The sequence below is a fragment of the Toxorhynchites rutilus genome, chromosome 3, assembly GCF_029784135.1.
Source record: "Toxorhynchites rutilus septentrionalis strain SRP chromosome 3, ASM2978413v1, whole genome shotgun sequence".
Lineage (NCBI taxonomy): Eukaryota > Metazoa > Arthropoda > Insecta > Diptera > Culicidae > Toxorhynchites > Toxorhynchites rutilus.
The window spans coordinates 169,794,215-169,821,797 of NC_073746.1; the positions used below are offsets into that span (position 1 = coordinate 169,794,215).

The 27,583-nt window shown below is 39.0% G+C and overlaps 4 protein-coding genes across 6 annotated transcripts; 2 read left to right on the forward strand and 2 right to left on the reverse strand.

Moving 5' to 3' along the window:
- The first annotated feature begins 3,216 nt into the window (after window positions 1–3,216).
- LOC129779738 (putative nuclease HARBI1) lies at window positions 3,217–8,167 on the forward strand. 3 transcript variants are annotated; one of them, XM_055787390.1, is made up of 4 exons: window positions 3,217–5,186; window positions 5,251–5,683; window positions 5,747–5,891; window positions 5,953–8,167. In XM_055787390.1, the coding sequence occupies exons 1-4, from the start codon at window positions 5,074–5,076 to the stop codon at window positions 6,210–6,212; spliced, it is 951 nt and encodes a 316-aa protein (XP_055643365.1). In that variant the 5' UTR covers window positions 3,217–5,073; the 3' UTR covers window positions 6,213–8,167. The 3 variants fall into 2 exon arrangements, 1 of the variants encoding a protein (XP_055643365.1); XR_008743761.1 differs by having other exon boundaries at window positions 3,217–5,683.
- Window positions 6,413–8,075, reverse strand: LOC129779739 (uncharacterized). The gene is made up of 3 exons (XM_055787391.1): window positions 7,937–8,075; window positions 7,700–7,883; window positions 6,413–7,633 (listed from the first exon to the last, which is right to left on the reverse strand). Coding segments are annotated over exons 1-3 (744 nt in total). The 5' UTR covers window positions 7,939–8,075; the 3' UTR covers window positions 6,413–7,075.
- A 3,376-nt stretch (window positions 8,168–11,543) lies between the features above and the next one.
- On the reverse strand, window positions 11,544–20,177 carry LOC129779212 (aspartate aminotransferase, mitochondrial). The gene is made up of 3 exons (XM_055786554.1): window positions 19,865–20,177; window positions 18,800–19,307; window positions 11,544–12,531 (listed from the first exon to the last, which is right to left on the reverse strand). Exons 1-3 carry the CDS (start codon window positions 19,948–19,950, stop codon window positions 11,836–11,838), a joined length of 1,290 nt encoding a protein of 429 aa, XP_055642529.1. The 5' UTR covers window positions 19,951–20,177; the 3' UTR covers window positions 11,544–11,835.
- Window positions 20,178–25,728: 5,551 nt separating this feature from the next.
- On the forward strand, window positions 25,729–27,583 carry LOC129776926 (pre-mRNA-splicing factor CWC25 homolog). Its single transcript, XM_055782871.1, has 2 exons — window positions 25,729–25,851; window positions 25,912–27,583. The coding sequence occupies exons 1-2, from the start codon at window positions 25,834–25,836 to the stop codon at window positions 27,514–27,516; spliced, it is 1,623 nt and encodes a 540-aa protein (XP_055638846.1). The 5' UTR covers window positions 25,729–25,833; the 3' UTR covers window positions 27,517–27,583.

Genomic DNA, 27,583 nt, shown 5'->3' on the forward strand with positions numbered 1-27,583 from the left:
AGTTAATTATTAGTCTAAGTTAGTTTTAAGTTGAGTTTTTGAGCGCGCGTGCGTGTGTGTGTGTGTGTGTTTTTTTTCATAGACGGTTGCGCACCGTTTGCGCAACCGTTATGACATCTACCGATGCCATTGTTGCGCGGACGCGCTATTATCAATCGACCTCAAAGGGACCATGGGTTGTTTTCTTTCGGCCCAAGGGAAAATCGTTGAGAACTCTTGATATTTCAAGAGATTTGCTGCGTCAATTTTCGGGCGTCTCGATACATAAAGAGAGACCGGATAAACTGCGTGTAGAAGCACTGACTTTTGATGTGGCCAACAAGATTGTTGACCACGAAGCTTTTAACAGGGAATATCACATCTACATCCCTTCTCGAGAGGTGGAGATAGAAGGCGTAGTAACCGACGCGAGTCTGAGTGTCGATGAATTGAAAAAAGCTTCGGGTTCTTTCAAAAACTCGATGATAGGTGATCTTGTAAAGATCCTGGATGTTAGAAACCTGCATTCAGCATCTTTGGAAGAAAACAAAAAAGTTTATAAGCCCTCGCACTCTTTTCGGATTACTTTCGCAGGTTCTGTTCTCCCAAACTATGTGAAAGTAGAAAATATTTTTTTCCCAGTGCGCCTGTTTGTACCACGGGTTTATAATTGTACCAACTGTAAAAAGTTGGGACACTCGTTTAGCCACTGCGGCAACAAATTTCGTTGCGGTAAATGTGGCGAGAAACATAGTGAGGATTCTTGCACACAAACAGTGGAAAAATGTATCCACTGTGGCGAGAATCCTCACCCTCTACAGGAGTGCCCGAGGTACAAACAGCACTCCGATAAAGTGAAGCGTTCTATCGCTGGACGCTCCAAGCGGACTTATGCTGAAATGCTAAAGACCGCATCAGCCGCTCAAGATGAAAACCAATTTTCGGTTTTGTCATCTCAAGAATCGGACTCTGATTCTGATGAGGGTCATATTACGGCTGCACCAGAATCTTCAATAAAGGATGAATCATCAAAAAGAAAGCTCTCTTCACCAACGGTGCACCGTAAGAAACCTAAAGTGACCCTCGGAAGATTGTCTAATTCCAAGGGTAACAGTAATAAAAAAACGAATCCGAAGGCTCCTTCTCAGCCAGTTCCTGGTTGCAGCAAGGATTTTACGTCATTACCCAGAGAAGAGAGAAATAAAAACGCTGCTCCTCGAACTTCTCGTAGAAAATTCGCGTCTAATCGAGGATTGATAGGTTTTTCGGACATTGTGGACTTCATACTAAACACGTTAAAAATTCAAGACCCCCTCAGAAGCTTTATTTCTGCTTCCTTGCTTCCATCTTTAAAGTCTTATCTTAAGCAATTGACTGCTTCATGGCCCCTCCTTGCATCAATCATATCATTCGATGGATAATTCCCCTAGCGTAGTAGAAGATATGATCAATGTGCTACAATGGAACTGCCGTAGTCTAGTGCCAAAACTAGATTCGTTCAAATTTTTACTTCAAAATTATGATTGTGATATATTTGCCCTCTCTGAAACATGGCTTTCTTCTGACACTGAACTCAACTTCCACGATTTTAACATTATTCGCCTGGATAGAAATGATTCTTATGGAGGAGTACTTTTGGGGATCAAAAAGTGCTACTCTTTCTATAAAATTCCTCTCCCAGCTCTATCAGACGTCGAAATTGTCGCGTGTCAAATAACTGCAAAGAGTAAAGAACTTTGCATAGCTTCAGTATACGTTCCTCCAAATACTAACATTAGCCGTAGTCATCTTTGGAATCTAGTCTCGATTCTCTCATCCCCAGTTCTAATTCTGGGTGAGATGAACTCTCATGGTACTGGGTGGGGTGATCCTTATGATGACGCTAGAGCGGCTATTTTTTACGATTTATGTGACGATTTCAACTTGACTATCTTGAACACTGGTGAAGTGACACGAATTCCAAAACCTCCGGCTCGAGAAAGTCGTCTCGACCTTTCTTTTTGCTCAAGCTCGTTATCATTGGATTGCCAGTGGAAGGTCATCAATGATCCCCATGGTAGCGATCACTTGCCAATCAGTATATCAATCAAGTGTAGCCCGCAATCCACTGAACCATCTCGAGTTCCATTTGATCTAACAAGGTACATCGACTGGCAAAAATTTGCAACGGCGGTAACAATCGGTGTCGAATCAATAGATATACTTCCACCATTGGAAGAATATCGATTCTTTGTCGATTTGATGTATAAAAGCTCACTGGAAGCACAAAAAAGAAAAGTTCCAAGTGCTCCGTTTAAAAGAAAACCAGCCACTCCTGGCTGGGACGATGAATGCACAAAATTGTATTTGAAAAAATCTGATGCTTTCAAAGCTTTTCGTAGACATGGAACATCCACACACTTCGAGGAATATTCAAAGCTTGAAATACAGCTGAAACAATTAATTAAAGCAAAAAAACGCGGTTACTGGCGCAATTTCATTGAAGGTCTTTCTCGTGAAACCTCAATACGTACCTTGTGGAGGGTAGCTCGCAACATGCGTAACCGCTCATCTACCAACGAGAGTGAAGAATACTCCAACCGATGGATATTCGATTTCGCGAAAAAGGTCTGTCCAGACTCAGTTCCAGCCCAACATACTCTTCGAGAAACGTCTCCGAGCAGTGGACCTCTGGACGGACCATTCTCAATGCTGGAATTTTCTATGGCTCTTCTTTCATCGAACAACTCTTCACCCGGAAGCGATATGATTAAATTCGTTCTTCTAAAAAATCTTCCCGATATCGCGAAAAGACGCTTGCTAGACTTATTCAATACCCTACTAGAAAACAACATTGTGCCACCCGAATGGAGACAGGTCAAAGTAATAGCAATTCAAAAGCCTGGCAAACCAGCGTCTGACCATAACTCATACCGTCCGATTGCTATGCTCTCGTGCATTAGAAAATTGTTGGAGAAAATGATCCTTCGAAGACTCGATCAATGGATCGAGACAAATAATTTGCTATCAAGTACACAATTTGGGTTTCGCAAGAGCAAAGGAACAAACGATTGTCTAGCGTTGCTTTCTACAGATATTCTTTGCGCACAAGGAGCAATTGGCTTCAGTATTCTTGGATATTAAGGGAGCTTTTGATTCGGTTACCATAGAAATTCTGTCAGACAATCTGGACAGATGTGGACTTCCTGGAATTTTGAATAACTTTTTGTACAATTTGTTGTCAGAAAAGCTAATGAACTTCACCCTTGGACAACTGACAACTTCCAGAAATAGTTATATGGGTCTACCCCAAGGCTCATGTCTGAGCCCCCTTCTTTATAATTTTTATGTGAAAGATATTGACAGTTGTTTGGCAGAACAATGCACGCTTAGACAGCTTGCAGATGATGGTGTGGTTTCCGTCAGAGGTCTCCATGCCGAAAATTTGCAAAGACCATTGCAAAATTCCTTAGATAACTTGTCTTCTTGGGCAAGGAACTTAGGGATCGAATTCTCGCCGCAGAAAACCGAACTGGTAGTGTTTACTCGAAAGCGGTTCCCAGCCCAATTGCAACTTAAGCTTTTGGGCAGAAGCATTACCCAATCATTGACTTTCAAGTACCTTGGTGTCTGGTTTGATTCAAAATGCACTTGGAATACCCACATTACGTATTTGAAGCAAAAATGTCAAAAGAGGGTCAACTTCCTCCGCTCGATTTGCGGCACGTGGTGGGGAGCTAATCCGGGAGATCTCATAACACTTTATAAAACAACTATTCTATCCATTCTGGAGTATGGCTCTTTTTGCTTTCTCTCAGCAGCTAAAAGTCACCTTCTAAAACTGGAACGAATTCAATATCATTGTCTGCGTATAGCTCTTGGCTGTATGCACTCAACGCATAACATGAGTCTCGAGGTTCTGGCAGGAGTAACTCCTCTACAGAACCGATTCTGGGAACTTTCTCTCAGAATACTGGTGAAATGCGGAGTCACGAACACACTTTTGATTGAAAACTTTGAAAAAATTCTTCATCTAAATATACAATCTCGGTTTATGAGAATTTACCACCACTATATTTCGTCAGATATTTGTCTTCCATCGTTTACTCCAGACCGTGCTCACTTCACCATCAGCAGTTCCTCAATTGAATACGATCTGTCGATGAAACAAGCAATACTTGGAATCTCAGATCAGCTTCGATCAACTTACATTCCCCGTATTTTTAACCGAAAGTACTCAAAAGTCAATTGCATGAAAAGATACTTCACTGATGGGTCTCGCCTCAATGGATCCACTGGCTTCGGTGTTTTCAATGAAAATTCGAGCGCCTTCCGTAAACTGCAGGAACCTTGTTCCGTTTATGTTGTTGAGCTGGCAGCAATCGACTTCGCATTGGGGATGATCTCCAACAAGCCTGCAGACCATTACTTCATTTTCTCGGATAGTCTCAGTTCGCTTGAGGCTCTCCAGTCGATGAGAACTAGTAGGCACCCATCTTATTTCCTCACAAAAGTGAGGCTGCAGATGAGTGCACTGATCGAAAGATCTTATAAGATAACCTTTGTATGGGTCCCCTCTCATTGCTCAATTCCTGGCAATGAGAAGGCGGACACTCTAGCAAAGGTGGGTGCCCAGGAAGGCGAATTGTTTGATAGACAGATTTCATACGATGAATTTTTCCAATTACTGCGTCAGAGTTCCCTCTTGAGTTGGCAAACCGATTGGGACACTGGAAGTCTTGGGCGGTGGTTATATTCAATTATTCCAAAGGTTTCTTCGAGAGCGTGGTTCAAAGGTTTGGACGTAAGTCGTGACTTCATTCGTGTAATGAGTAGACTTATGTCCAACCACTACTCGCTAGGGTGCCTATTCTGTATTCCGACGGATTTCTATTTCGTTCGAAAGTGATATTTCGATCGTTTTCGAATTTACCATTCCCTATTCCAATCGTTTTGCTCGTTTCGAACGAAAGTGTTAGAAAATTTCGAATATGCATCGATCTGTCAAAAACCGATAAACAAAAAGAAACACCGTATTAAATAGCGGCGAGTGCGAGTTGAATTTCAGTTAATTTTTGATCCTAAGAGAAATTTGTGAGAAAATTTTCTCGTTCAATGGATTCCGTTTTGTTACCGATTTTGGCGGAGCAAGAAGAAATTGGAATGCCTTGCTACCATCGGCGAAACCACCGAAAATCAACCGACTTCATAAAACTTTCTGATGAAGCGTAAGTATCCGTCTCAAAAATCCCATGTTTGTTTCTCTTATTGATTAATTTTGCCCTTATTCAGATTCATCAAAAGTTTTCGTCTAAGTAAGGAAGCTTTTCGGTACGTTTTAGAGGAAATTGAGAACTGCCTTACCACAAGGAAAGGTGGTCTATCCACGGAGGTGAAACTCGCAGCATGTTTGCGATTCTTTGCTGAAGGAAATTATCAACATGGAGCAGGGCAAGATTATCACATTGCCATAGCACAGCCCACATTTTCCAAGGTGCTGACTGAAATGCTTAACATTCTGGAGCGGACACTGTGTAAGAAATGGATTTCCCTAAATATGACGGAAGACGAACAGCGGCGTGCTAAACTACACTTCTATCAGAAAACATCAATTCCGGGTGTTATTATGTGTTTGGATGGAACCCACGTAAAAATTATTCCACCTAAGCTGAATCGAAATTTGTTTTTTAATCGGAAGGGATTTTATAGTCTCAACGTTCTGATTGTAAGTATTATTAGTATTTGAATTAACAAATCAATGAACAAATACTCTTTTTTATCAACATAGGTTTGTGACGATCAGCAAAGGATTCGTTTCGTTGATCCTACCTTCCAGGGATCTAATCATGACTCTCATATATGGCGTGTAAGCCCTGCAAGAACTCACTTTGAGCAGCTTCAACAAAATGGTGAAGTTAATACTAAGATTCTAGGTAATGTTCAACTACAATATTTTAGTATACTTGTATGTACTGTGTGATAAAATATTTTCAGGTGATGCTGGTTATCCATCGGAACCTTGGTTAGTAACGCCATTCAGAGCAGCGGAGGAAGGGAGTTTGGAGAGCGATTTTAATCGCAGGCATGCCTTGGGTCGTGCTATCGTCGAGCGGACAATCGGTTTACTAAAAAATCGGTTTAGATGCATCCTTGGCGCGAGACAACTTCACTACAATCCTACTAAATGCGCTCAAATTATAAATGTATGCTGTGCACTTCACAATATATGCTTAGAATTTGGTCGTTCTCAGTAGTTATAATATGTTATGCAGCTGTTTACATAATAAACTTTTGTTTAAATTAATATTTATGACTGTTAAATTTCATCTAACTTGTTTGAAAATGCTCAAATAAATAACAACCACCGGAAAAGGAAGTGTCTTCCTTACTTAACTATGGTTTCGGCAGAATTATTTACTCTTATTCCTGCCAACACTTTGAGAACATGTCATTATCGATTTCTCGTAAGCAGGCCAAGTATTCAAATAACCATTGTTAATACTTTTTGCGTTGTTTTAACCCCTTGCTGTACGATTTAATTTCCAACAGCACGGCCCAAAACGAGCACTTCGAGTCGTTCCGCTACTCTGCTGAGTGTGGGTATCTAACATGGGTGCCCTATGATGAGCAAATACATGTTGTGTTTAAAATAAAAACGAAGGAGTTATTACTACGTACTAACTCGTTCGTTTTTATTTTAATTATAATATTCAAATTATATTTTATATTTTTAGCTCATTCAATTTTTTTTTTAAATAACGGAAATTTGATAATCTTCAGTTGTCGGTATCCTCATCATATGCCTGAAGCTATGTAATTATTTCACATCGAGAAACAACGAGTGAAGTTCAATGTTGTACGTGAAGGGGTTAAGGAAGTTCCATAAACTATAGGCGAAATTCGTGAATTTTAAAAAAGTTTATATAATTTTGATGCTATTCCAAACAAACTTCAAAGAAAAAATTAAGTAAGATTTTTCTTCCATGGAAAGATATAAAAATACGATTAGAACTTTTTTCATTTTTTTATACTTGAGTTACAATATAAAGATAAAAAATCAGATCACTGATATTTTGAAACATTATTCTAATGTTCTGAAATATACGCAATCTGCGTTTCAAGGATTTGTCGCTATTGATTTCTCCAGCGCGATCTTCTCCATCTCGTGGTTATGTCGTTTTTGTTCACTCAGATGTTCTTTGAGTGTGGCATCCACGGAAAGAATCGCTCGAGCTGATTGGCGCTGATAATGAACCAGATCACTCAAATTCTTGTTTGTGTTTTTTAACAGGGATTTCACATTGGTGTGAAATTTGTTTTGTTGCTCGACTTGCAGCTCTAATAGCCTCGTGGTAGAAGGTCTGGATTTTTTCGGCTGAGAGGGCTGGAAGTGAATGGTATTATTGATACCGTCACACTCGTCGGAAGTACCATAATATATAAAATTTTCCTGGTCTGCAGCTTGAGGTTCACCCGAAGGCGAACCCAACTGTGTTCCATGAGATGAGGTACCCGGGATTCCTTCCACGGTCGCAAGTAACCCAGTTAGTAGAACTGCCTGCTCCTCCAGCTCGGACAAATTGATAATTTTATTGGGTCCTCCACCTGTCGCCCTCTGCTCCCGTTTGTTGTGAGCGAGTTTTCGCTTTAATCCGGACTTATAGTCCGCCCAAACCTACACAGAAAACCAGGGCAAAAATAAGACTATAAACATATGTTTCGGATTCGTTTTAGTATATACCTTTTTCCATCCACTTCCATCGCGAATAGGCGGTCCCAAACTATTGACTTCTGCCGCCAGATCATCCCAGAAGGGTCCGGAATTTCCTCGGGAGAAACCCTTTGCTATGTCCGGCTCTTGCTCCAGAAGCAGCACAATCCGCTCGAACTGATTTTTAGTGGTTGTTTTGTTTTTGTTTTTTTCCCTGTTGAACGTTAAAATTAATTTAAAGAAAAAAATGATTAAAAATTAGCTTACATTTTTGCAGTTCACCGCTCATCCGCTGCGGAAATTATTCACTCCTTCATAAACAAAGTGGGTTTGACGTTTGGTTTGATTCGAATGAAAGATGTTCGAAAACAAAACAGTCCGAACGAAAGGTATTCGAATTTGAAAACACCTCGAACGAAACAGGGAATGGAATTTACCAAGTCGTTCGAAATATTTCGAATCGATTGAAATACAGAATAGACACCTAGATGTGCACCTCCACAGAATAAATCTTGTTCAAAACAATGTCTGTCGGTGTGGAAACGGTTACGATGACATCGATCACGCAGTTTGGCAATGTACGGATAATTACGCAGCCAGAGAGTACCTTTTGAATGCCCTTGAGGTCCAAGGAAGACAACCCTATGTTCCTGTTAGAGACGTGTTGGGAACTCGCGACATCTGCTATATGCAGTTGATCTATATGTTTGTGAAACGGTCTAGTATAAGAATTTAATGCTTTTGTGTTTTTTTTCTTTTTCGTTATTAGTTTGTTTGTATTGTCCCCTCATCTCACCGTCGCCCACCCTCGACAGCTAGTCGAACACCAGATGCTATCCCTGATCATTATGCACAATGCTACAGTGCGTGCGGCAACCCTCGGTTGAGACAATGATACCTCATATCCATATCCCTAACCTGACCCGTCCCACAAAAATTGTTGCCCCTCTAACCTCGAGTAAACCGCGAGTAATCGGTCGAAACCTACTAAACATAGATTTAAGATGAAATTTTTGTATAAACAAAACTTGAGTTAGCGGCTCCGCAAAGCTTATGCGATTGAGCCTTACAAATAAACGAATTGAAAAAAAAAAAAAAAAAAGAGATCATATTATTGCACATAAAATTATTACATAAAAGTTGGACTTCAAATGACACAAAAAATTAAACGCATATGAAAATCATTTTCAAAACATAATTTGACAAAAAAATTGCTGTTTGCTTGCTGGACCAGATGGCAAGGATGTCCTCGGACCATGGCTCCAGGCCAGTGGAGGGGAAGCCGTGCCGTTGGACATCTTCAACTTCATCTTCAGTGTTCTTATTCCCCTTCATCATGGTGGGGAAGGAACTAGGATCTTCTTGACTGATCCATTGTTAAGACACTAAATCTTGAAAAATAATTCGGCATATTTTAAGCAGCAGAAAAGCACTGCTACTCTCGCTGAATCGTCGCTCAAGACATCTACTTCCGCTAACTCCATGGAGATTTCGCAGATCATCATATTTGGGTCAACCACACAGGAAGTGTTCGACGGAGTTGTGAGCTTGGCAGAGTAGATGGAAAGGTCCTCTGTTGAATCCATGTGGAACCGAGCAGAGACCGGTCCTCAGTCTGGACAGGATTAGTTGTTTTCATTCTTTTCTCGTCGTTTAACCTGACAGTCGAGCCCTTGATTTTTCTGAGAAACTGCCCTCTCTCTGCTAACCACCTTTCGGTTCAAAAGCAATCGCAATCGATATTCTTCCGTGTTAGGTCAAATTGAACTCGAGATGGTTCAGTGCATTGCGGGCCACACTTGATTGATATACTGATTGGCAAGTGATCGCTACCATGGGGATCATTGATGACCATCCACTGACAATCTAATGATAGCGAACTTGAGCAAAAAGATAGGTCGGGTCGACTTTCTCGAGTCGGAGGTTTTGGAATTCGTGTCGCTTCACCAGTGTTCAAGAAAGTCAAGTTGAAATCGTCACATAAAAGGTAAAAAATAGCCGCTCTAGCGTCATCATAAGGATCACCCCACCCAGTATCATGGGAGTTCATGTAACCCAGAATTAGAACTGGTGATGAGAGAATCGAGACTAGATTCCAAAGTTGACTACGACTAATGTTAGTATTTGGAGGAACGTGTACTGAAGCTATGCAAAGTTCCTTATTCTTTGCAGTCAAGAAGGAGCCTTCGGATTCATTTTATATCATTACCCTTGGAATTAGACAATCTTCTGAGGATCATTTTAGCTTTCTTACGGTGCATCATTGGTGAAGAGAGTTTTCTTTTTGAATAATCATCCTTCGTCGAAGATTCTGGCGCAGCCGTAGTGTAATCCTCATCAGAATTAGAGTCCAATTCTTGAGTTAACAAAACCGAATATTGGTTTTCTTCATGAGCGGCTGATGCGGCCTTGAGCATTTCTGCATAAGTCCGCTTGGAGCGTCCTGTGATAGAAAACTTCACTTCATCGGAGTGCTGTTTGTACCTTAGGAACTCCTGTAGAGGGTGAGGATTCTCGCCACAGTGGATACATGTTTCCACTGTTTGTGTACAAGAATCCTCACTGTGTTTTTCACCACATTTACCGCAGCGAAATTTGTTGCCGCAATGGCTGGAAGAATGTCCCAGATTTTCACAAATTGTGCAATTATAGACCCACGGTACAAACAAGTGCACCGGAAAAAAACACTATCTACTTTCACATAGTTTGGGAGAACACAACCAGGGAAAGTCACCCGAAACGAGTCTGAAGGCTTATGGACTTTTTGGTTGTCTTCCAAAGATGCTGCATATAGTTGCATATCATCCAGAATCTTCACAAGTTCACCAATTTGCGAGTTTTTAAAACAATCCGATGCTTTTTTTTCAATTGTTCAACACTCAGACCTCCGCATCTCGAGAAGAAAGGGTCTTCTTCTTCTTCAATGGCACTAACGTTCCTAGACGAACTTCGCCGTCTCAACGTAGTATTACTTGCGTCATTTTTGTTAGTACTTAGTTGAGATTTCTATGCCAAATAACACGCCTTGAATGCATTCTGAGTGGCAAGTTCTAGAATACGCGTGATCACAGTGCAAGTCGGAGGAAAGAAGAAAGAAGAAGAAAGGTACTCCCTGTTAAAAATCTCGTGGTGAACAAGCTTGTTTGCCACATCAAAAGTCGGTGCTTCTACACGCAGTTTGTCCGGTCTCTCTTTATCAAGTCATCCGGATACTTACGCAGCAAAACTCTTGATATGACAAGAGTTCTCAACTATTTTACCTTGGGCCGAAAGAAAACAACCCATGGTCCCTTTGAAGACGGTTGATAATAGCGCGTTCGCGCAACAATGGCATCAGGAGATGTCATAACGTTTGCGCAAACGGTTCGCAGCCGTCTATGAAAAACAAAAAAAACTCACACACACACATACACAGTCACACGCGCGTGCTCTAAAACTCAACTTAGAACTAATTTAGACATAAAATCAACTTAAACTAAAAAATATTTCAAAACAAAAATGTTCTTAAAAAATCTTCAAAAAAAACTAATTTAAGGTGTCCGAACAACCCTGAACACCCCTATTCCGAGAGCGATACAAAGCCGCGCGCTACGAGGTAAACACTATCCGCGTTGACGACAAAATCTATTGTATTATACTTCCTGCGTTCAGTGGAACGAATAAACAGGCCACCGACCACTTGTGACGAAAGTAAAAAAAACGACTAAAAACCACTCTAGCGGAGGGAAAAATCAATATCGATTTATTGTTGATAGAGCACGAACAATAGGCGTTCAGCTCGTACAATTGATCGACGAGGAATGATGACTGTTGCTAATTCTTGGGACAATTTCTGACGTGAGGTTATTTCTCATTACAGACAGAAGTCAGTTGATTGTAAATTTCTCACATTATTTATTCTACGCCAGCATCTGACCTATCTGATCTTCAATTTCTATTACATGGCTCTACAGATTTTTTAGTGTGATTTTTCCACAATATGATATGAATAAAGCATAAAAATATGTTCACTAGCACTAATCACTTTTGGATATAACGTGTGGGCATGTATGTTTAGCAAAAGCATATACTTTCATTTCGTGTTAAATGCTATCATTGAAATTCTTACTTTTTGCCTATACAAAACAAGAACTATGAAATGCATTTTCTTGCTCCGGACGATGATTTCACTTTGTGACGGTATGAATAGCTTCAGCCAGGTAATCGACGTTCTTGGAAGTAACTCCAGCCATCGAGATTCGACCGTCCTTGGTCAGGTAGACGCTGAACTCTTTGGTCAGTCTCTCGCACTGCTGTTGATTCATTCCGGTGAAGCAGAACATACCGATCTGATCGGTGATGTGTTGCCAGTTCCGAGATGACCCTAACTTTTTCAGATTATCCTGCAGCTTTGTTCGCACCGAAATGATACGATCGGCCATTAGTTTAACGTCTCCCAGCCATTGTTTGTGGAGCGCTTCATCGCTTAGAATTTCCGTCACCAGTCGAGCCCCGTGAATGGGTGGATTCGAATACATCGGACGAATGAGAATCTTAATCTGAGACATTGTACGGGCGGCTTCCTCCTTGTCCGAGCAGATTAACGAGAAGGCTCCGGCACGCTCACCATACAGGCCCATGTTCTTGGCGAAGCTCTGGGCTAGAGCGATCTGATGACCATCTTTAAGGAAGGCACGAACAGCGAAAGCATCCTTGGCAACATCACCGCTAGCGAAGCCCTGATATGCCATGTCGAAAAATGGGAACAGTTTGCGCTTTTTCATTACGGCCGATATTTCCGACCATTGCTCAGGTCGCGGATCTACGCCGGTTGGGTTATGGGCACAAGCGTGTAGTAGGACTATTGAATTTTCTGGGATTTTCTGTAAGATAAGAGTTTGAGAGAAAATATTGTGATTATTAAATATTCTATTTGATAGATGAATTTGTAATTCATCTCAAGATTGAGTTGGCTCAGTGCATCAAGATTATGTTGATCCGTTGGTGCTTGTGGCCATTGCATGAATATTAAACAAAGTTAAGAATGTCTTTTCCTTAAATACCCTGTAACTGTATGATGTTCGCATACAAGGTTCGTGACCTCATTTCAAAAAGTCAGTAAGTAAAAGCTAACAATCATTTATAAGTAGAATAAGAAAGAAATTATTCATAATTGTAGTTAAACAGTGGAAGCGGTATTGTCTTAGGGACGACCTGCTGACAACAATAAACCTTAGTAAAAACAAATTGTAAAATTATACGTTTAGTGCTGCGCAGTGCAGTAACGTTTTGTTTCATATCCGCGCATGACCCATCCAGTTTATTAGACATCGGTACACTATATTTGTGACGAAAAGCCGTTCCAACTTCATTTGCCCATTTCGTCCTTTTGATGCCAATGCACATGTTCACACAAGAAGTAAAACTGTAGAAAACACCATAAAGCTCATTTATCGACGAGGCCATATAAAGTCCAACTTGCAGAAATTGGCGAATAAATACTGTATTTTAGATCAAAAGTATAAAAAAGTACACTTTTTCTAGCAGTTTGAACTCTGTTTTTGTAGATTCTCACTGAGATTTCGATGATTAATTGACTAAATTGTATAAAAACATGTTTGAAAATACCACTGCCATGTATCCTTTATGGTAATAGTGTTCCTGAAGTTTCGTAATATGTGGACCCATTATGGTAATAGTCGGTGGAAAAAGTGTTAATAGGATTCAAGTAATACATCAACATTAATTTTTAAATAGAACTATGCCTCTAAATCTTATTCCTAGTATGCAACACTATGTCGTTAATTCTACACTCGACAAAAATTATGGGAACGGAGCACGAAATCGATTTTAGAAACGCTGTAACTTTATGAGAAACCAACGAAGATGGGATATACATCATTTTAAAGCTTCAAGTTTTGAGATGTGATACTTGTATGCTTCTTTTTTTTGTGTGTATAGGTGTAGTGGATAACAATATTGGAAAGAAAAAAAGATTTTTCTGTTTTTAAGAAAAGATTTAAAAACAGAAACAGTGTTTTATTAACCAAATAAATAGTAAATCCAATTAACCTTATCAGTCAGCATTTATTTGATTCCAAGAACGCTCCTGTAGGTCAATTTACAGGAAAAGGTTTTGATAGAATGAAAAATTTCCCTTTTTCTAATGAATACTTTTTCAATAATGCGATTATTCCCAAATCAGAAGGCAGTTTTGAAAATTCCAATGAATTCTGTACAAGACTTATTATTTATTATTCGTTATTCGGAATTTTTTACCTAAGTTTTGCTTTTGATTTGATCGATTCTCTTAATTGATTTTTTCTTACGATAACCATGACCTCCAGACAGATTTTGTGTCACATTATTTCAATATGCAAAGAACATCAACCAATTACTTGTATTCAAAATGAAAAAAATAAGAACTTCCGGGATGATAATCTGAGAGACGGTACACTTAATTAACTACAAGTCAAAAAAGAATTAAAAAGCATTACAAGTTCCGGTTATGCTTTATCTTTTGTTAATGAGAAATAATTGTTTTTTTTTTTATAATATCCGGTATCCGGCCGGATACCAACTATTAACCAGATAGGCAGGAAACCGAATATCCGTTTCATATCTAGATTAGTCTGTTGTTGTGAGCTTCCCGGTTGGAAAATAACTGTCTGCTCCTCGTTGCACACAGCCACTTCACAGCATAAAAATCTTATTATTTTGACCGCATAATCCTTATCAAAATGCTAAGAGGCAAGCATCAATGGGACACACTATTTTTAAACTAAATTTTTCAACAAAAGAACAATGTTTTGCATGGAATCACGTACTAAAATCGACACAGAAAATATTGCTGATGCTTAAAAATCATATAAGAGCCTTTAAAAATAAGATATGTTTTCTAAACTAATAAGAAACTCACTCTTATTACCATAATAGGTACTATTGCGATGAAAGGTACACTTCTACCCTATATTGAATTGCAAGAAACTGCATTTAAGTTTGGGGAAACATAAGCTTCGGAACCTCAAAATCCTATTGATTTTATGATTTTTTCTCTATTTTACAACATCGCATGGGAAAGGGCTTTGTGACGTTATCGGTTGAACCCCTCAACGCATGGCAAAACAAACAAGTCTTGCTCAAAAATACGAAAATTATAGGAAATTGTTTGAATTTTCATTGAAAATTAAATAAAAATTAATGACCATGGAAAAAAAGTATAAAAAATCATTTTGCCATACAAATTAAACACAAATTTCTACATTACAGAATTAGTCATGCAAATGAAATGAAATTTGGCATGTGGAGGTTTTAGGGTGCAATAAATGTTTATATGGTAGTTAGACACTCCACCACCTCTCTAAGAGGGGGCTGCCATAGAAATGAAACACAAATTTCTGCATTACTCGAGAATTAATCAAGCAAATGAAACGACATTTGGCATATGGAGGTTTTAGGGTGCAATAAATGTTTCTACGGTGGTTAGACACTCCACCACCTCTCTAAGAGGGGGCTGCCATAGAAATGAAACACAAATTTCTGCATTACTCGAGAATTAATCAAGCAAATGAAACGACATTTGGCATATGGAGGTTTTAGGGTGCAATAAATGTTTCTACGGTGGTTAGACACTTCATCCCCCTCTCTAAGTGGGGGCTGCCATACAAATGAAACACAAGTTTATGCATTGCTCGAGAATTAATCAAGCAAATGAAACGAAATTTGACATGTGAAGGTTTTAGCAGGGTGGCCACCCAATTTCAATTTTTGATTTCCTGCATTTTTCCCGACTTTTTCTCGCATGATTTCACGAAATTCCCGACTCACAGAAAATAAATTTCATAATATTGTGTCGTTTCGTTAATCAAAAATTGATTTTTGAAACACGAACGTAAGTAGCATTTTTATGACCGAGAATCTGATTCCTTTTTCTTTAAAATGCGTCTCATTCTTACACCAGAGCCTTGATTTATTTTAAGGACATGTTCGACCCCTATGTGGATCTACATTTCAACTATCAACTACTATTTTTTCAATGATACAAATGTTTCTATTGGACGCCATAAGAAAACCATGAGAGAAAAGAAGTTGAGGTAAACGTTTTATGTTTATTGAGCGTTATTAGAAATCTAGTTCAACTTTCAACACTTTTTGAGCATTATATTTTCTCTACCATCAATACTGCATCTCTCTGGGTGTCAATCAACATCTTCGAGTTTCTAGCCTCGTTCGTGCTTTTCGAAGAAAAATCTCTCTCTTCAATGATGCATTGCCATGCGATAGGTTCAGAACTTTTTTCACAACCAAGGTCAAAATTGGAAGCTCCTCCTGTGACTGAGCGATAATTTCCATCCAAGAGTCATGCAATCTTTGATCTTTTATTTGATATGCAGATTATACAATTTCAGTAGAAGACGCAATTGTCCATACTCATTCTTTATTTTATCTGTACAAACGCCGGGCAAATGTTGTTTGTCGACGAATACTTTCAAGCATAACTCCGTCCGTTTCGTCGCTATATCCGGAAAGTTGAAAATCACATCCGGGTTAATACACGTTAGATAACGAGTGCGATATGTCAAAGGGGATTGTATAAACAATTTCTTTAAAAATCCACAGTAGAACTCACGATAGCTGGTACGAAATATTAGGGCAGCTTCATCGGAAATTTTGCGGAATACCTTGCTTGTTGATTGCGGATTTCGTTGCAAACCCAATTTTAATACTTAGTAGAATGGTTTCTGTGAGGTGATATAGATTTCATTTTCAGTCGTACGGATTTCATAATTTTCTCCATAACACTTCACAAGTCCCGTTAGGTCATCGAAAAGGAAAGGAACCATCAGTGCCTCTGTCTGACATTCACGCAAAAACTATTTAACTGTCGATGTTGCCGTAACACAAAAAATCAATTTTAGTTCCAGCAGCCTATATTTCATAGCATGTGCGACAATCTCGTACATCTTTGACCGGAAAACTAATGCAAAACTCCGTTTAAAGTTTGAATACCTTTCCTTAAGCTTATTCTTCTCTTGTTTCCTTACATCGCCGACAGAATTTTTCGAAAATCTAAAATTCACACTGCTTAGAAAGTCTTAATGCTCTAAAGCACATGCAGTAACTAATTAGAGAGCCGAAAAAAACACTGCGTAAAAAAAATTCGACTTCGTGGAACAATTCCCGATTTTTTCCCGCATTTTTCCCGATGTATTTTGATTCCCGACTTTTTCCCGCTTTTCCCGAATGGGTGGCCACCCTGTTTTAGGGTGCAATAAATGATTCTAAGGTGGTTAGATACTCCTCCCTCCTCTCTAAGGGGGGGCTGCTATACAAATGAAACACGAATTTATGCATTACTCGAGAATTAATCAAGCAAATGACACCAAAATAGGCATATGTAGGTTTTAGGGTGCAATAAATGTTTACGGTGGTTAAACACTCCCTTCCCCTCCCTAAAGCGGGGCTCCCAGCCATATTTGGCATGTGGAGGTTTTACGGGGCATGAAACCTTTCTAGAAACCTTACTAGGAATTTTTTAGTAAAAGGTAAATTCAACGGAGTCGATTAGAAGATCAATCAATGAACAGTTCTGCGATTGGACACATGAACTTGCGCTTAGTAAGAAAACGTGAAAGTTTGAAAAAACAAATTTTGGAGGGGACGAAGTTTGCCGGGTCAACTAGTAATTTATAAATGTTCCTATGTGATTTAGGACGTTTCGTTCTTAGAGGGACCCTATTGCCCCTATCTACCCTATTGTTGTTCTGGAGTTCGCTCTTTGCGGTGTTATATTTGCTACAAACTCCCTCTGATAGTCTCCCTGTATTTCGTTGTTTGTAGGACATTTCAAGTCGATTCAGACTGCCTAGGTGAAAAACAACTACAATGTTCTGTTTACTAAAGCTGATATACCGCATTAAATTCTACTCTTGAAGAATATCCTTTTGTGGCTTTGACCCTGGATAAATATGCTGCTCCAACTAAACCAAGCCTCATTTTAACTCGTCATGCTCAAACCTCTGTAGCGGAAGGAGGCAGGACCATCATTAATCAACAATTATGCGGAACGTTATGTATTTCTTACTACGTTTTTGTATGCATGAGAAAATTTAAATTGAGACTCTAGGTGAATGGGCCAAGCTTATTTCATCCATGTACCTACATTATCAAATATAATTTGAACAAATTTGGACGAAAAACGCATAAATTTATATGTGCGAGTGACCATTTTGCCCCCACTAGGCAAAAAAAATTTTTCACATTTTTTTCAATGATGAAAAGTGTTGCCATCTTCAAGAACAATGAGTTGATCTATAATATTCTTCGATAAATGGGAATTGAATCGATATGTGGACGCTGGAAATGGGCATATTCCTTAGGGTGACCACTATGCCTCCACTTCCCCTACATTTAAATTTTGTTTCTCGTTCGTTGTACTATATTCCCTGGTTGTCACGGTCTCTTCGGTCAAATGAGTCATTTTTTCGATACGGTGTCGTTTCACATCTTCCCGTACTTTTTGCGTTAAATTTTCTCTTACTGGATCTTTTCTCTGCCGCATTGCACTATACCCATATCTCGCTATACAACCCTCTTCAATTAAGGCCCGTTTTCAATTTACGGCCTAAAATGTTTCGCTATAACGGCAAAAAAACATTTTTTTCGATGTCAATATTTCTAGGTAGGATTATTTTAGAATGCCAATGGAAGTGGTCATATAGAATTTTCAAACGAAACTTTCTTAAAAATGTTGATTTCCAAGACAAACTACCCTATGCACAATATAATATATAGTTTTATGTAATCGAAAAAAAATTGAAAACTGATTGATTCCTTATACAGCTTTTCGCTTTGCGGCCGAGTTTCGTGGAACGTATCTAAGCCGTAATGCGAGGTATAGGTGTATTCATTAATGAAGGCTTTCGTTATAGCTCCGCAATTTTGTTATTCAATAATTGCTTTTCCTCCTCGTAATTCCCTACTAAATAATGTTCATACTAGCCATACTTTCCAGAACTTCGCAATTGACCTCCCGCTGCGTTTTCATGCTCTACGTTTTTCATTTATTTTTACATTTTTAAGTGAAATGTTTTCTAAACAAGTGCAATTTCTGGGATGTAAACAATTATACATACAATTATAGATACATACCGACAGATCATCCAAGGCGCCCTTCGAGTCAAACCCACACGTGCTCGGATCGTAATACTTGTAGGATTTTACGTTCATTCCTGAGTGGCGAAAGATCGGTCCATGATTACCCCAGGACGGAGTGGGTAAATAGATCTCCTTTGCTCCTGGGAAGAAACTTGCCAGAAAAGCTCCTCCCACACGAAGTGCACCCGTTCCACTGATACCCTGTACCGTTGCATTCAACCCATCAGCAACATGTTTACTGTCAGATCCAAGCGCGAGAAGGATGCTGTGCTTACAGAATTCCGCTGTACCGCTAATGGGCGAATACTCTTTATCCAGCTGTTTTTCGGCTAGGCGCGTTTCCGCTTTGCGAACACTTGGTAGCACAAAGGGTTTACCATTGTCGTCCCTATACGCGCCGACTCCTAGGTTAATCTTCTTAGGATTAGTGTCTCGCTTGAAGGCCTCCGTCACACCGAGAATGACATCTGGAGGACCCATTTGTACTGCGCCCCACCATGAGCTGGAATAAAGTAACATGTTGGATATCAAGAATTAGGTTCTCTGAAAGCTTATCACTAAAATGCGAACATTTCAACTGGAAAAAGTGATCAATTTTCAGTTTCAAAAAAATCTTCACAGCTTCGACTGGTATTGAACCTAGGTCAACCTTGCTTGTCACGCTAATTACATGACAACCACCTATTTTAGTCGCAGTATCAGCATTGCATATGTACACAGAACAAACAATGCGTAAACTCACAATCGACTTCCTGTTTTCCTATATATTGAGCATTTGAACCAATATTTGTGGAACTAAATATATTCCATTGCACGAAGTTGGACTTTTAGAACAAGCAATTACACAAAAATAAAATTGGCAAATCTTTAGTAGATGCATTATTTTTTAAGTTTCCCCAAATTCATATCTTATCGATTGGTTAGCACAAAACATCTATTGGAATTATGGCTATTGATAGAAACCTAATGACATTGTGAAGGTCATCTCCAGATGAAATCAATTACCTCTGTTGCACTGTCGTAATACATTGCACATTAGATTTACTCAATATATCTTACCTGGCACGTTTGCCGACGTAATTTTCGAAGCCGGTGGAATTTTGCAGCAAAACAGCTGAGCGTTGTACAGCCTTGGAGCATGCCATTTCGAAATATTTGCGACAAAAAATGCACCGAAATAACTATTACTTAGTAAACACTTTTCGTTGGAACCAGGCCACAAGATTAGAAGACAGTGGCTGGAGAACTACAGCTGTAATGTTCTGACGCAAATTGATAAGAAATTCACCGCAGCAACAGCTTTGCGGCACGGATAGATTCCTTCGACAGTGAAGAGTGGTTTCCAATAGGAACTGGGAATAGGCCGTATATTGACAACTTCTCTCTCATTACTCTCTCAATTATCACTGTGTGTCGGATGAAATGAACAAATGAAATCATTATCATGCTGATTGTGAAGTACTAGATTCAAATTGTTTTAGGAAGAAACGTGAATGTCTCAATCTCCGAGGTGGAAAATCTCAAAATATGTCTATTCTATTTGGCCCCGTGCGACTTTTGACGTAGAACTACGTCTTTCATTAAGGGTGCCAAATCAGAAAACAGGTCACGTTTTTATGAAATAAAGTTAACGTTAATAACTATTTTTGCCGCGAAAGGATTTTGGCGATTTGCATACTAAACGAATTGGAAATTCCGTAAGATTTGTTGAATATGCTATACATTAGAATTCCCTGGTTTGTAAATGGTTAAAAATCATGAAAACTTTTAGCGTTTTCATTTTCCCATACATTTGTTCTGTACATTTGTGTGCTTTCCCGAACAGAGCAGTCAGTAACGAGCAACTTATCGACGACCAATGGAGGGGAAGTCGTAGGATTTCAAGTCTTCGTGAACGAAGAAAAAGTAGAAGAATGAAGGGGAATTTTTGCTTAGAGTATAAACAGTGGATCTCGCTGAGGCCAACTTTCATTCAGCATCGGACTGTTGAGCGATCCAGTTCACTTTGCTTTCGCTGCGCTTCGATCTAAGATTGGACCCCACCAGTGGTAATCCAACTTGGATACCGTCGTGTGGTTTTTTCAGTTCGTTTTTGGCGTTATTCGTATCGTGTGTTTTTCTTTCCGCGTCATAAATTGGACACTTCGCGTAGTGTGTGATGAGCAAGAAGAAGAGGAAGGCAGGCTCGAGCCCTGCAAAAAACGAACGCATTGCCAGGGGCAATAAAATTTCGAGGTAAGCGTCATCCAATGATGCACGCGATGTTGGTGCAGTGGAAAGCGATCGCACTGAACGAGCCTTCGCGAGTGTGACACCGCATCGACAACAGCGAAATAGGCGATTTCGGCGCGTCGGTCGAACATGTAAACGCCGTTACCCAGGCTGCAACCAAATCAAGCTCTCCCCGCTGGTGGTGAAGGCGGTCGCTCTTGACAAACTCATCAGCGAATTCGCATCGAAGGGTGTTACAGCAGGGTACAAGCTGTGTGGCATAATTCAGTCTTTTTCCAAACAGTTAACATTGTTTGTTTTCCGTCATCATAAGGGCTTCGTTGGTGCCTTTGAGGATGCATCAATGCATTAAACTGACGTTATGGCGAAGCAGACGTTAAGATTGTGCGCCAAAGCGTTATAGAATGATATCCCAAGATATAAACAAGCGACTTATATAAAATAACAGCGTAGTTCTACGTCAACAATGCGGTCGTATCTTGGACACAACCTCCTGTAATTTTTTTTTGTTTCCGAACTTGAAAAAGTCACTCGCCGGGCAGAAATTTGAGTCGAATGAGGAGGTCATCGCCGCCACGGAGGTCTGCTTTGCAGACCTCTAGATAACGTATTTTTCAGATGGATTAAAGAAGTTGGAGCATCGCTGGGTCAAGTGTATCGAGCTGAAAGGAGACTATGTTGAGAAAAAAATCGAACTTTTCCAAATTTTTTTTTTGTAGGCTAAGTACAAAAAAAAACAAACGGACAGCCCTCGTATATGGTGAGATTAAGGATACAAGGTGATTTTTTCAAATGTCTTCACACGACACGAAAGAAATGTTCAAATGATTCCTCAATTATATTGAAGCATGACAACACCAAATAATTTTATATTAGATCATTTATCTCTTATTATATTGTTATATAATTCTGTTTATTCAATCCAAATTAATATTATGAAGGTTTTGCAAAAAAAATCGACAGAAATATAACATGAGAACATGATAATGATCGGGCCAACCATTGGGGAAAATATATATGTATCGATATAAAAATATCGTTATAAACCGTGCTACTCAAATTAAAATAGAAGTATACAAGTGATATAGTGAGAAAATTCGGATGGCACTTAGAAATAAATTTCGATTGATTGGTTTCATCTTCGAAATTATCGGTCTAAGTATGGCATTTTTACGAAAAAAGACAAAAGATATGTCTTCAAAAAATTAAATATGTTAACGGTAAATCAAAATTCTTTGAATTTTTTCTCATATGTGGCGTCCTCTAGCATCAACTATTAGGTTGTCCGAGAAGCTCGTAGCGCATATATTCTAAAACCTCCGTTCATCAGCGTCTGGTTAAGCATGACCATCGTGCACCGTGTTTTATGGTATGGTTCCAATTTAGAAAATCTAGTAACTCGTGGCTTAGAAAAATACCATTTTTAACGCTTTCGATGCCGCTTTCTTCTGTATGCTACTGCTACCTGCTGCCGTTTTGTCGCCACTCTCGCTTGATGCAATTTAGAAAACTTATTGAACTAGTGGTTTTGAAAACAACCTTTTTTGAACGCTCTCGATGTCACCTTGTTCTGGATGCTAGCTGGTGTTGCTGCTGAAATCGTGATGAGCGGAGCAGTTTGTATAATAAACAAAATTTTTGCTACTGCTCCTTGCTGCCGTTTAGCGATTGCGATTGCCACTCGCCACTCGCTGCAGTTAGTTGTTGCTTTGATGACCTTCGAACCGAAAGTGTTTCTTTCGGAGAAGAAAAGTGGAATATATACGCATTAACAAGCTGTAGAAACGGACAAGGATGTGGTTTACAATGTATTGCACCCATAACTCGCTATACGGCCGCTCTTTATACGGCATTTCGCTTCAACGGCCGTCTTAAATTAAGGTACGTTTTCGGTTTACGGACTTAAATGTTTTGCTAGAACGGCAAAACAAAACTTTTTGTTTTGATTACGATGTATCTACATGTTGCCAGTCTTGCGCAATTTATTTTCGAAAATTTAAAAAATGGATATACCGATGAATCTGCTGAACATGTCACATTCCAAGTGAGTCGAGGATGGTTTGAAAAATTTAAAAATAGATTTAATTTGTATAATTTGAAAACAAAAGGTGAAGCAGGTGAAGCGCTGATAAGGCCGCATCTAAGGAATATGCCAACACTTTAAACGAATTATTGAACTGGGCATTTCAAAATCGAAAAATCTGCGCCTGGTTATAAGGTGTCTAAAGAACGATTAACTTGACTTCTTGGTGCAAATGCCGCGAGTGATTTTAAGCTAAAACCACTTTTAATATGTTTATCCGAAAATCTGAGTCCTCTTAAAGTACTAAATAAAAACCAATTACCGGTCGTATGTAGATCCAACAAGAAAGATGGGTGACTAAAGCCACTTTTGAGGATTTGTTAAAAATTCACTTTTGTACAGAAGTGAAAAAATATTTGCGAAACAATAACTTAAGGGGGTATTCTTTCATACGAATTTCAGATGCTTTTTGGAGTTCCGTTAAAAAAAACAAACAATATTTTTACTATCCATTATAACATTATTTGTTCATCTATCTTTTAACAATAAAAGAAAAATTGAACAGAGAAAAAATATTCATAACTAGAATAGTTAAGAGCTGATGAAGTGAGAGAATTTGAAAGAAAGTTGTGCGTACACGATTTACGATTCACACGATTCTGATTATCTGAAACAAAACAGATTCTGAATCGGTAAAGATGCTGCTATCGCATGAACCTCAGACAATTCAAAAACATCTTTTTTGATAAAATGGCGGCCGTCTGTAAAACAAAATGCGGTTCAAAACGTTTTTTCTTACGTTTCTCGATTTTTAAAAATAGTAAAATTTTAAAATGTCACTTTTAGAGGTTCATGCGATAGAGAGATGCCTGCAGATTATGTCCATATAAATTTGACCCGAATCAGTTCAGTACAACTTGAGATATCGTGTACGCCAGTTTGAAAAAACAAGTTTCGAGAAAAACGCGTTTGAAGTTCATTATTATGGCCATAGCAGGTTAGATACCGCATCACCAAAATGGCTCTAACTACGTAAATAATATGATTTACTACTACTTTATCTACTTATAGCTGATAGGGAACTCCTTTCACATGAGGAACTCATTTTTATTGTGGGGTTTTGGAGTCTGTTATTATTTTATGTACAAATATATGTATTGTTTATTTTTGTATTTCTGATTTAAATGAAATAAAAAGACAAAATGGAATTTTTAACTATAAATCATGTTACAAATTTAAGAAAATTTAGAACCGATCCGATTGAATTTGTATTAGTTTATATTAGAATAATTGATTCCTTATACGGCTTTTCGCTTTGCAGCCAAATTTCATGGAACGCAGACAAATTTCATATCTACGCCGTAAAGCGAGGTATGGGTGTATCTCGCTTCTCCTCAGCCTTTGAATGTATGTGCCAGGAGAGAAAAGGAAAGCAATTAACAACTCATAAGCTCGTGCGTGTGTTGGCTACGTTGTCTCTGCAAAATTGTTTTTAATGCCATGTCAGGAGACCCTGGAAGGCACTATGTTTCTGATGTATTATGTAAAATAAAATTTGTTTTATATTTTTTCCTACATGTTGAGTGCCTAGATTTTCATTTTATCTCCTATATATTCCGGTAGACGTAGTCCTACGTCAAAAATCAAATATAATTTCACCAAAATTATATTTAATAAAGTAGTTAAGTCAATTTTCGTGAAAAAAAACTAGAATTAGCTCAAAATCTCGAAGAAACCTTCCATTGGGCGACACTGGGGCAGATATGTCGAGTTGCGATTTTTTGGTACATTCGGTACATTTTTGTATCATTAAAAAAACTAAAAAATACACAAAATACAACACTTATTTCATTCGAGATTCGAGATTATTGAATCTGTGCTCTATTGACGAAAAACACTTCTAATCGTGGCAGTAAGATTTAACTATTGGAACCGGCAGTGAATTTAGATGTTTTTTTTTTATGAAAGTTCTAACGTCAAAAAGCGATAAAAGATTTTTGCAGAAGGAAAATCCTGTGATTTGTCTATTGTCTTATGTAGCAAAACAGTATAGCAGCTGATTCACTACAATAGATCAAACTAATGGTCGCAGTGGTACAATGCTCCTACAGAAGAATAGCAGCTGATTTCCAAATTAAATGAAACATGAGTTGTGCACGCCGATAGATCCTTTTTTTCATGATTACTTTCTGGTAATTGAATGCTCAAACCCCGTAGTCCCGACCCTTATTCAACAATAATAATATATAGACTATTTTTCTCGGCTAGTCGCAAATGATTTTGACTCCGAAGTTTGGAATCAAGAGATATGTTGGCATAAAAAATACAACCGAAATCAAAACAAAAGCCGAGACACAAAGCCCAGACAAAAACCAAACGAGCCGTCCATCTCCGTCAATTATTCTTTTCTACAAATCCTGCCGGTCGTTTTCGTTGAACGTATGCTGACGGGTCGTTACGTTGCCGGTGTATGTGAATGTTTCCATAAGAAATGCATGGTAAAATAACTGACGTAACGTGACGTAACGGAATGTGGACGTGACGTGGATGTTGTATGTGAATCGCACTTAATAAAGACTGTTTTTCTCGAAAATCGGAACCAAATTTACGGACGCCCCAATAAAACCATGATATTCTATTACCACATTGTTCATTGACATATAATATGTGTTTAGTCACAGGGGTGTATGTATTTTTTCGCGTCAATTTTTATAAACAAACGATTTTGCTCGCAAACTGTTTTCAATGAAATATTGCTTTTGAACTGTTCACTATGGGAGGCGGAGATTTGGTAAATTAAACGGATTGAAACTTCTCAGAATAACATTCTAATCTTGTGATCTTTTTGCAGAATACGAAAAAATCATGGCACCCGAATACGTTCAAAAATCAGGAGCGTGTGTGGAAAGCCGAGCAAGCAGATGCGGCGGAGAAGCGGAAACTTGCCGAACTGCAGCATGAAATTAACGCGGAACGTGACAGGGAGGAGCTGAAGAGTATCGCGAAAAAATCCGGACTAATTGCAAACGATGACGGAGACAGAAAGCTGGAGTGGATGTACAAAGGGGCACAAGTAAACCGGGAGGAATATTTGTTGGGTCGTTCAGTTGATAAAACTTTCGAGCAGTTGGATGCCCAGGAGAAAGCGGGTCCCAGCGTAGGAATAACGCAACCCAAAAATCATGTCGAACATGAATGTATTCCGTTCTCCATCAGACAGTATAAAGGATTGGAGGGAACCGAACAGGTTGATATCACGCGAAAGCTTATGGAGGATCCATTGATGGCTATCAAGCAGAAAGAAATAGAAAGTCGACAGAAGATACTGGAAAATCCCGTAAAATTAAAGGAATTGCACAGATTGCTGAAAAGTGATCAAAGTATAAAGGATAGAAAGAAGACAAGTAAAAAAAGCAAGAAGGTGAAAAAGAGCAAAAAGAAAAAGAAAAGAACATCTTCATCGAATGAATCTGATTCAGAGGTAGACGATAAAGATTTGGATAAAATGCTTGCGGAAAAGTATAAAAAGGTTCAGAATACAATGAGCAGTAATAAGAATGAGGATGTCAACTTAGACAAACTGTTAACTCTGAAGTATCAGAAATTATCTAAGGAATTGAACAAACTGGCAAAGCCGAAGAAATCTAAAAAGAAGATGAAAAAACGATCGAGCAGCGTCTCGGATGAATCTGGGTCAAGCTCTGATGAAAGTTATACGCAAAATAAAGGAAAGCATCGTTCCAAGGAAAGAGACCGCCCACGAGGCTCAAGAGCACTCAGTAGATCACAGAGTCTTGAAAAACACAAGCGATATCGGAATCGTTCAAGAAGTCCTAATAAATCTAGAGATCGAAACCGTTCCCGGAGTCGTGATCGGCGAAGCCGTGAGCGTTCTTCGAAACAAAATAGAATGCGCTCGAAGGAACGCAGTGAGCGTCGAAAATCTCCTGTCTCATCGGAATCCAGCAGATCACCCACACCGGAGAAGACACGTCGAGGTCACAATCGTAATGATGATGACGAGGTGCCGGCGAGATCGAAAAATTTTGGTTTGGTATCTGCTTCGGGCAAAAAGTTGGAGTTGACTAAACGAGACGAGGTTCGTCTGTATAAACGGGAGGAAATAAAGGCACAGCAATCAAGCCTGAAGCCTGCATGGAAGCGACCGGAAAGCAGGAAGCCATTAACAGAGGAGGAACTTGAGGCCAAAAGGAAGGCAATGTTGGAAAACGCTGAATGGAGGGACAAAGAACGTCAGAGAAATGTGAAGCGATATGAGGACGAAGACAGAAGGCAGGAGCTGAAGGATAAACAGAAGAAGTACGATAAGGACTTTATTAATCAACAATTCAAACACGCTGCGAACAACGAGACGGTGGAAAAACGTATCAAATCCAATCGAAATAACATCCAACGAAGCGGAGGTGCAATGAACGATAACTTTGCTAGGAGATAAACTGAGCGATATTAAGCGATATTAATAAGTATATCTATAAAAAAGTGAAATAAAAAGTCAATAACAA